At 39.1% G+C, this 11334-nt stretch overlaps 1 protein-coding gene across 1 annotated transcript; it reads right to left on the bottom strand.

Annotated features, from left to right (window-relative positions):
• Positions 1 to 3982: 3982 nt before the first annotated feature.
• On the bottom strand, positions 3983 to 10520 carry LOC127624749 (transcription factor E2F1-like). Its single transcript, XM_052099613.1, has 7 exons — positions 10284 to 10520; positions 9954 to 10056; positions 9613 to 9832; positions 6356 to 6498; positions 5716 to 5840; positions 5426 to 5630; positions 3983 to 4591 (listed from the first exon to the last, which is right to left on the bottom strand). Exons 1-7 carry the CDS (start codon positions 10518 to 10520, stop codon positions 4344 to 4346), a joined length of 1281 nt encoding a protein of 426 aa, XP_051955573.1. The 3' UTR covers positions 3983 to 4343.
• Positions 10521 to 11334: the final 814 nt, after the last annotated feature.

The raw sequence follows: 11334 nt of genomic DNA, 5'->3' as shown, positions 1-11334 counted from the left end.
GAGGCTGATCATTTTGATGGTGTTCATGTGATGAAGATGGTACTAATGAAATGCTGATGCTGACATGATGTTGATAATGTGATGGTAATGGTAAGTATTATGATGATGATGATGTGATAGTGATGGTATGATGATGATGACATGATGGTTATGATGGTAATGTGATGTTGGTGCTGATGTAATAATGATGGGCTTATGGTTATGATGGTGATGTGACAATGATGGTACTGATGTGATAGTAATGATGATGGTGATGATGTCAATCTCACCTCTGCATGATAAGGGCAAGTGTTAAACCCTTTTACAGGTTGTTTCTGTTATTCTTACTGACCGGATCTCAGTAGAGTCTGAACTTTGTTTCTGCTGTTCATGTGAAACTCCTCGATCAGCAAGTTTCTGTTTATCGTCTACAGGCCTGAAAATAGTACCAGACCTTCAGGAGAATCCCTGAGCCCTCATAACGGCAATTTAAAAAAATGCAAATTAGTCATTAGTCGGCACTGAGAAATTAACATTGTGAGGTTTATTAATCTTCCAGATCTTTTTTAATGATGGCAATTATTTTCATCTGAAGGTTAATCATTTGTTGATTAAATCAATCTGAGTCAGATTTGTATTGGACTGTGAGGTGATGGTGTCATAACATATATCCCTCCTGAATTAAATATGTTCCTATTTTGATCACTGAGCAAATCTGTTATATATGAAGCATTGCCAGTCTGTACATGGGTCATTGACAAATAAGTATATATCAAATAAATCTGGTTAAAAACACTTCAAGTTCATAGACACGTGATCTTTGAGTTCATGTTGTTTTTACAAATTGTTTGAAAAACATTTTGTGGAAAATATATATAAAATAAAAATGATGACTTAAGAAATGTCATGTGGTGTAACCATAAAGTAAAAGGTATTACAATAGTTCCCTGTTGGTTGCGCCGCACGGATTTTGATTTGGTGGACAAATACCTCCCGAAGCAACCTGGAGTTAAGTGCCTTGCTCAAGGACACAATGGTGGTGGCTCTGGGGATCGAACCAGCAACCTTCTGCTTACCATTTCTGTGCTTTAGCCCAGTTAGAGTTTGTGAATTGCATTTGTAATGTATTTTTGAATAATTTATTAGATGCAAATGTATTCACTATAATGTTGTTTTCTTCAGTAGACCACACAATAAAGAAGATTGAAGGCCTACGGCTCATCTATTTTCATTACATCAGAATGGGTGCCGGAGCTTTCAAGCTTCAAATAACACAAATACACCAAAAACTAGAATGGAAACATCATAAAAATAGTTCATAGCACTTGTGAGTTATTTACATACATCTTCTGAAGCCATACGATGGCTTTGTGTGAGAAACGGACTTTAAAAATTGGTATTCGCCATTCGTTCACTTTAAGAGTTTGTGAGAAAATCCGGTTTAACGAACACGAACGAACGATAAGATTATGAAAACATTACCAGTAACTAATGACTTACATTTCAATCTGTTCCTCACTGAAAGCTACATATGGCCTCAGAAGGCTTCCTAGTAATAGTAATCCAAAGTATTTCAATTTGAATCCTACTGAAATGTAATCAAGTTTGGGGCAGTGTTGGCTCTGCGGTCAAGGCTCTGGGTTACTGACCAGAAGGTGATGAAAGATGCCACTGTTGGGCCCTTGACCCTACTGCGCCAGGGGCACCGTATCATTGCTGAGGCCTGCGCTCTATATGAAAACAAGTATTTCACTGTATATGTGCAAATGTATAATGTGTGACAAAAATAAAAGACTTCTTCTTCTAAACTGTAGGCTATGAGCAAAGTCTATCTAGCAAGTCAGTCCACTGTCGGCCATCTTTGGAACGCTCTTGGGGAGGCTATTTGAATTTGTGTGTTTGTTGAGAGAGAGACAGAGATTTGTTTTGATAACAGTAAAACATCATGTTTTATGTTCAAATAATTGCGACAGACATTGCTGATTGATACTACATAGATAACAAGCAAAAATATTCATATCAGTTGGAACAGACGGCGTCTTACATTAGCATTTAACTCCACATTCAAGTTCCTGAAAATGTCAGGTAAAGGTATCTCAATGCACACATGTTAAAAATGAAGTAACATCTTATTGGCTGCTTTAAAGATCATTCTGAAGTCAATTAAAGACCGTCCCGTCATTAGTTCTTCTCAGATGTCTGAAGAGATTTTGCTAAAGCACGAGTCAGAACAGAAACACATTCCCAAAATATTTTGATTGACAGATAATCTGAAACATTAAAACATGGCATTACTACAGATGAATAAGACTCCAGTGGTTTAATCCATGTCTTCAGAAATGATATGACAGGTGTTGGTAAGAAACAGATCAATATTACAGTCTTTTTGTGCTATCAGTCTTTACTTTCACCTTCACTTTATTCTTCTTTTGTTTTTGGGGATTTGCATTATTCATGCATATCAGCCCCTACTGGGCAGGGTGCTGTGTTTCTCATCCACACCTATCATATCGCTTCAGAAGACATGGATTAAACCACTGGAGTCTTTTCTGCTGCCTATATGTGCATTTTGGACCTTCAAAGTTTTGGTCACCATTCACTTGGACTGTTAGTGACCAACAAAGCTGAGATATTCTTCTAAAAATCCTTCCTTTGTGTCCTGCAGAAGATAGAAAGTCACACATCTGGGATGGCATGAGGGTGAGTAAAAGATGAGAATTTTCCTTTTTGGTGAACTGTCGCTTTAAGTGGTTTATAAAGTCAGTCAATTCTTCAGAATAAAGCCATCACACACACACACACACACACACACACACACATTGCCATTATAAAATAAGATGCATTGAAACACTAGTCACACTCCCAAAAACAAGGTGCTTGATTCTTGTCCCAGACAATTACAAAGCCATACAAACACTCACCAAAAGAACGAAATCAATGAAACAGCAACAAATCTCCATTTATAAGCAACTTCATCTGCTTACGAACATCAAACCACACAAAACTAGCAGCTTACAATAGACGACAAACAAAGATTTATGATTTTGTCCAAATAGTCAAAAACACACAAAGATCAAAAGCTGCCTTCGGAAAACTCCCACCAAATCTACACGTACAGCCGCATTCATTTATGCATTTGCACTAAGGTGAAGAGCTGATCAAAACTTCAGACTCTTTATATCGACTCTAGTGGATACACACTACCAAAATGCATTTAAATATCTCAATCAATAATGATATATATTTCATACGTCCTCTGACATAGAATTGAGAAGAATCTTTTCCCTAAATCCCAACATCAAATCAAAGGCTACAAATGAAATGTTGCACAATTCAACAACTCCACTAAGAGTGATCCAAGAAATTGTACTTCTATACTTGGATTCCTGAAAAAGAAGAAAATATATATGTAGTGCTTTTTATTAATAAATATTAAGATTGCTATTAAGATAAGGCTGGGATCTGTTGCACACATGCAAAGGCAAATACAACCCAAAATATGTGACTATAACAACTGAGCATTTATCTGTACCAGGAGCAGATATTAATGAAGTCTTATTCCAATAAATACAGAACAACCCCTGTGACGCACTCTCCAAAAATACTTCATCATATTTGTAAGATTTATGCATTCCAATTTCAAAACACAATTGAACATTTAAATCAATACAATTTGGAATTTGATGGAATTTTGGTTTGAAATTCAAATGTGTAAATCTTTTAAATATAAACATATTTTTGGAATGCGATAAAAACCAAACAAACCGACTTTAAGCTTAAAAAGCCACATAACTTCAGCGAATACGAGAAAATCTGCGGCATGAATGTCCGGAAGGAATGTGTGAATATATTTGTGATTAGAAGCAGAATATTGATGTTCAGTTTCATGGTCTGCAGAGTTTGAACAAACTCCACTTTCATTTAGTTGACGCCTGATTATCAACTTTGAAAAGATCCTGGGAGTTGTAGTTCATTTTCTGCAGTCTGTAACTACAAATCCTCTGTCATCGTATATGATGACGGATCGATTATCGCGCAGGATGCATAACCAACCTATCAACATAACCAGCACATTATCACTCACCTGAAATACTTAAAGATAATCCTGAGAAATATTCCATAAAACCTCGTCAGTTTATTTTCAAACCTCTATTCGATACATTTACAACATCCTAAAACCTTCGCGACAACATTAAATGTACAACTGTTAATTAAATAAATTAAATGGCAGTGCTCTTGAGCATGCAAGTGCTGCTGCTAGAGTCAGATGGGTAAATCTGGATTGAAAAGTGAAGCGAAGTGGGATCCGTTTCCTGTTCACACTGAGAATCGAGAGTAAAAGGGGAACGACTTAAATCTGTCTCTTAAAACTCCAGAGGGCCGAGGTCACCGAAATCGCAGTCGAACAGCTCGCTGATGCCCTCGTGCTCCTCCAGACCGAAGTGGTAGTCCTGGTTGTGTGGGGGTGAGAGGCAGATGAAACTGTCCACTGGGAGGCCGAGCCCATCCACCGCCCCGTCCTGCTCAAGCAGGAAGTCAGAGTCCAACGGAGACAAGTCGAAATCCGGTATCTCACAGATGCCAGAAAACGGATCAGAACCAAGAAACGAATCTGAAAACAGAAAAACGTATTTGTTATAGCATAATCAGACTCTTTAATATTAAGAAAGGCCTTTAGCAAAGATCAGGGAAACAAACATCTTCCATAATGTAATTTGAAGTACAGTATCTAGGATTTGGGGATCTACCGAAGGGTACAATTTAAACAATTATCGTTTATGCTACGTCTACATTAATCCAAACACATCAGGTGTTTTCCAAAAGTTGCTCGTCCACAATGAAACCGCGCTTCAGTCGCTGGACACCAATTCCGATTAAACTTCTTTCCGCCATTGTGGCCTGGGTAGCTCAGTGGTAAAGACGCTGGCTACCGCCACTGGGGTTCGCTAGTTCGAACCCCAGGGCATGCTGAGTGACTCCAGCCAGGTCTCCTAAGCAACCAAATTGGCCCGGTTGCTAGGGAGGGTAGAGTCACATGGGGTAACCTCCTCGTGGTCGCTATATTGTGGTTTGTTCTCGGCGGGGCACGTGGTGAGTTGAGCGTGGATGCCACGGTGGATGGCGCGAAGCCCCCACACGCGCTATGTCTCCATGGCAACGTGCTCAACAAGCCAAGTGATAAGCTGCGTGAGATGTGGAGGTAGCTGGGATTCGTCCTCCGCCACCTGGATTTTGGCGAGTCACTATGCCACCACCTAGACTTAAAAGCGCATTGCGAATTGGCCGTTATAAATTGGGTGGAAAATGGGATAAACGCCGCTATAACATATATTTTGGTTGAATGGATAACATGACTTCATGAGCACTAAATACGCTTTCAAATGTGACAAGGATGTGCGCAGGGTCAGTGAGGCGAAATTGACAAACCACAAACAAGCATACAAACCCGAGTCAGTGCCCACATGCAGAGGCGAGGAGCTAGGGAGCGTTGATGTCACTTCCTGTGAAGCAGGGTCAGGCTGAGGAGGGCTCTGATTGGATGTTTTCACAGGACTACACTCAGTGACAGGACTACAAATCCCAGAACTGTCCTCAGGACACAGAAACACATCGATCGGACCTTTGGAGCTCTTTAGAGAGATCTGGCAACCCTGTAATCGAGAGAGAAGAGGATTTTAACACGTTTAAAGAGACAAGGACATTAAAAATGTATAGGACATATGATGTTTTGCTCACCTCACTGGGTTCAGACACCTGCATCTGTGTTTCGGGTGGAGCTCTGATCACCATGACGATCTGATCGGGAGGATCCACAGTGTTATGCAGGTCTTGACATCTGATGTAGCTCAGCTTGACATTTTGTTAAAGATCATAAAATTGACCAGACTAACACACCTGGAGTCGCAAGGTCGAATCCAGGGCGTGCTGAGTGACCCAGTCAGGGTTCCTAAGCAACCAAATTGGCCCGGTTGCTAGGGAGGGTAGAGTCACATGGGGTAACCTCCTCGTGGTCGCTATAATGTGGTTTGCTCTCAGTGGGGCATGTGGTGAGTTGTGCGTTAATGCCGCGGAGAATAGCGTGAAGATTCCGCATGCGCTAGGTCTCCACGGTAACGTGCTCAACAAGCCACGTGATAAGATGCGCGGACTGAGATTCGTACTACGCCACCACAAGGACTTAGAGCACATTGGGAATCGGGCATACCAAATTAGGGAGAAATTAACAATTAAACAAATGATTAATTATGTCCCTAGATTCGTTGTGTGGATAACGTCCTGCTTCGACAGGAAGTATTAGACCTTTGTTAACAAGAACAACTACACAAAAACCGTCTTAGATCGGTCGGACATTGAGACGAAGGATATTTCTTGTTATGTGTGTCCTCTTTGAGGAGCCGTAGTTGTAGGCTGGATTTGTTCATGAGATCATCAAGTTTCTCCTCCGCCTCCGTCAGTTCAGATAACTCTCGCTGCAGCTCCTGAGATCTCACCACAGACGCCCCGTCTATACGATTACCCCTGAGAAACACACACACACACACACACACACACACACACACACACCGAACAGACAAAGCATGACACACTGCACATCCCCACTGGAAGACATCCGCTGCAATTCACAGTGAATCCCGAGAGAAGTTGGACACAAAAGGACCTGACCATGGTAAGATGCACAATGCCACGAAAACCTTGTAGAAGCTCAATCAGTCAGTTTGAAGTGTTTGCAGTGACCTCGTGATTAGACGATTAAATGGCTCAAATTTGGCCATTTTGAGATTTGCAACAGCTAAACTGAATATTAAATGACTTTATCAAATCAGCGTATAAATTATTATATTATTACAAAATGATATTACGTAGAGTAATAAGCCAATATGATATATTATGGATTAAAATATCATAATTATTAACTGTATATTACGATATTAACTATAAAGTGTATATAAATGTTCTATAAACTAATAATAAACAATACAGATACAGTGTTATTACATAATTATTATATCATATATTATACACTGTAAACTCTATATAAACGTTATAAATCGGCATTATAAACATATATATATATATATATACAGTGAGGAAAATAAGTATTTGATCACCCTGCTATTTTGCAAGTTCTCCCACTTGGAAATCATGGAGGGGTCTGAAATTGTCATCGTAGGTGCATGTCCACTGTGAAGAGACATAATCTAGAAAAAAAAATCCAGAAATCACAATGTATGATTCTTTAACTATTTATTTGTATGATACAGCTGCAAATAAGTATTTGAACACCTGTCTATCAGCTAGAATTCTGACCCTCAAAGACCTGTTAGTCTGCCTTTAAAATGTCCACCTCCACTCCATTTATTATCCTAAATTAGATGCACCTGTTTGAGGTCGTTAGCTGCATAAAGACACCTGTCCACCCCATACAATCAGTAAGAATCCAACTACTAACATGACCAAGACCAAAGAGCTGTCCAAAGACACTAGAGACAAAATTGTACACCTCCACAAGGCTGGAAAGGGCTACGGGGAAATTGCCAAGCAGCTTGGTGAAAAAAGGTCCACTGTTGGAGCAATCATTAGAAAATGGAAGAAGCTAAACATGACTGTCAATCTCCCTCGGACTGGGGCTCCATGCAAGATCTCACCTCGTGGGGTCTCAATGATCCTAAGAAAGGTGAGAAATCAGCCCAGAACTACACGGGAGGAGCTGGTCAATGACCTGAAAAGAGCTGGGACCACCGTTTCCAAGGTTACTGTTGGTAATACACTAAGACGTCATGGTTTGAAATCATGCATGGCACGGAAGGTTCCCCTGCTTAAACCAGCACATGTCAAGGCCCGTCTTAAGTTTGCCAATGACCATTTGGATGATCCAGAGGAGTCATGGGAGAAAGTAATGTGGTCAGATGAGACCAAAATAGAACTTTTTGGTCATAATTCCACTGACCGTGTTTGGAGGAAGAAGAACGATGAGTACCATCCCAAGAACACCATCCCTACTGTGAAGCATGGGGGTGGTAGCATCATGCTTTGGGGGTGTTTTTCTGCACATGGGACAGGGCGACTGCACTGTATTAAGGAGAGGATGACCGGGGCCATGTATTGCGAGATTTTGGGGAACAACCTCCTTCCCTCAGTTAGAGCATTGAAGATGGGTCGAGGCTGGGTCTTCCAACATGACAATGACCCGAAGCACACAGCCAGGATAACCAAGGAGTGGCTCTGTAAGAAGCATATCAAGGTTCTGGCGTGGCCTAGCCAGTCTCCAGACCTAAACCCAATAGAGAATCTTTGGAGGGAGCTCAAACTCCGTGTTTCTCAGCGACAGCCCAGAAACCTGACTGATCTAGAGAAGATCTGTGTGGAGGAGTGGGCCAAAATCCCTCCTGCAGTGTGTGCAAACCTGGTGAAAAACTACAGGAAACGTTTAATTGCAAACAAAGGCTACTGTACCAAATATTAACATTGATTTTCTCAGGTGTTCAAATACTTATTTGCAGCTGTATCATACAAATAAATAGTTAAAGAATCATACATTGTGATTTCTGGATTTTTTTTTTAGATTATGTCTCTCACAGTGGACATGCACCTACGATGACAATTTCAGACCCCTCCATGATTTCTAAGTGGGAGAACTTGCAAAATAGCAGGGTGTTCAAATACTTATTTTCCTCACTGTATAAATGTTATATTAAGTATATATAAACAATATTGTATTATTACATAATTATTATATCATATATTATACACTGTAAACTCTATATAAACATTATAAATCGGCATTATAAACATATATATATATATATATATAAATGTTATATTAAGTATATATAAACAATATTGTATTATTACATAATTATTATATCATATATTATACACTGTAAACTCTATATAAACATTATAAATCGGCATTATAAACATATATATATATATATATAAATGTTATATTAAGTATATATAAACAATATTGTATTATTACATAATTATTATATCATATATTATACACTGTAAACTCTATATAAACGTTATAAATCGGCATTATAAACATATAATTATTATATCATATATTACACACCATGTATATAAACTATGTTATAATATCAGCATGATCAATTGTTTATACTGTATATAAACATCAATATTATATATTATGGACTTTTATTTAATTTTATATATAAAATGTACATTATATATAGTTTATAGTTAATATAAACAAAGATTGTTATATTATGTTATTATTACATAATTATTATATCATATATTATAACATCAATATCAGTATACATTATATTACTATTACCTGTATTTGGTGATATCGCATTGGAAACTGTGTGTACATGTCACATTATTTGTTTATATTTTATTATATCTTACATTAATATAATTAAACGTTATATAAAATCTTATTCATCATTGTATTATTATCCATATAAACAGTACATAAACTGCATTTTATGATATTGCCATTATAACATGTTGTATATTACATTTGATTATATTATTGATTATATATATATATATATATATATATATATATATATATATATATATATATATATGTGCATGATATCAACCATCCTGCGCTGTAGATATCGGTATTAAAAAAGCCCAAACTGGTCGAGCACTACTTACAGCCACTGAATGTTATTCTTGGACTTCTTGGAGATCAGGTGAATGCCTTCCAGGACGTTGGTGATGTCGTAGATGCGTCGTTTCTGGACGTCCAACACCTGAGAGGCCCAGTTCAGATCAACCACTCCGTCAGGTGACTGAGCGAGCAGGTCCAGGAAGCGTTTGGTGGTCAGATTCAGAGATGTGTCATAGCGAGACTTCTCAGTAGCCAATCTAGGCACTACAAGAAAAACCCAAGTTTTCAGTTGACATCATATAGGGTGTCTAATAACTTCAGTAAGTCATACGTTTGCTTTGATGGTCTGCGCCTACATGACGTGAACTTCTTAAGGGGTTTGTACCTCTGGGTGGTGCGGGTGTGGCCGGAGGTGCTGGTCCATGTGACGCAGGTCGGGACGTGCAAATGTACTGGTGATCACTGTCCAAATCTAATTTCCTCTTGACCTGAGGTCAAAGGTCACAAAGGAAACCATGTAATAAAGAGCCATTTTTGAAAGAGCAGCATGAACATTAGAACAAAAATGTACTTTTGTGTCCATTTAGGTTTGGAACAACATGAGGGTGAGAAAATAATGACATAATTGTCGTTTTATGGTGAGCTATAACTAATGTGACAAAACAATGACGCCATACATTATTGTTACAGAACCAAAAGGAGGCTGCAGTCGTACCGGTGGTCTGCCCAGGGTGGGTCTCTCGAGGTCGGGCAGATTTGTGGTGGTGGTACTGTGTGGGGTGGCAAACAGCAGTATGTCCCCCGCTGCAGTGCTGGCCGTGGCCGTGTTGGGAGTGGAGATGATGACAATTTGATGATCTTGACTGAGATCAATGCTGCCATTGTTCAACAGGGACTCAAAATCAGCCAACAGGTCCTCCGAGGTCTGACCTGATATGAAGCTCTCGGACATATCGGGGTTAAAACAGCAGGGTTAACTGGGGGTTAACTGGGTTTCTCTTCTACCTTTAAGGCTTAGTGCATGGAAACTAATGGATGCTTTTCAAAAGGTGAACCAGTATTGCACATAAAACAGTGAGGATTGGCGTTTGTGTGGTGTATCAGCCATGGTCCAAAAGGTTTCATACATAAATATATGAATATACACAAATTGCCAAGAAATTTCAATCTTTAAAGTGCATCAAAAGAACAAATAATACAGAATAAAATTCAGAAGGTATTTTAACACCGTTTTAGATGTATATATATATATATATATGACATGTTCCTAAACGTGTTATAAGTGCGTTATTATATAGGTAAATAGGCTTTTTAGACAGTAAATATAACAATTTAACCCGAACCGGATGCAGAACAAAGCCAAAGTCCAGCTTCTCTTCTCATCTGACACTTAAATCCAAAATATCATCCGCTTTTGTCCTTTTTAATCACTCCACCCAGGAAGTATTCTCTCTTAACGTCAAATAATCCTTAAAACTTCACTTTTTAAGTGCATAAATCCATTGATAGTGAATGATGAAAGAGGTCCGACTGTCCCCGCGCGCCGGTGCGGCCGGAACCGCTTTTGTTATTGTTGTTTTTTGTAACAGCTGATCGGAACCCGCTCAAAGGGTTTACGCGCCAGATCTTTTTTGCCGCGAAACCGGCACGTGCCGGCTTGACGCTCGCTGATTGGCTGGGAGGAGCCATTGACGTCAGAGTTCTCAGGATATTCATTGGCTGGAGTGGGTGTCTTTCAAAGGCGTCGCGTTTTCTTTCTTTCTTTT

This window comes from Xyrauchen texanus, chromosome 31 (assembly GCF_025860055.1).
Source record: "Xyrauchen texanus isolate HMW12.3.18 chromosome 31, RBS_HiC_50CHRs, whole genome shotgun sequence".
Lineage (NCBI taxonomy): Eukaryota > Metazoa > Chordata > Actinopteri > Cypriniformes > Catostomidae > Xyrauchen > Xyrauchen texanus.
The sequence above is the reverse complement of the archived record's forward strand: the minus strand, read 5'-3'. Positions and strand labels throughout refer to the sequence as shown.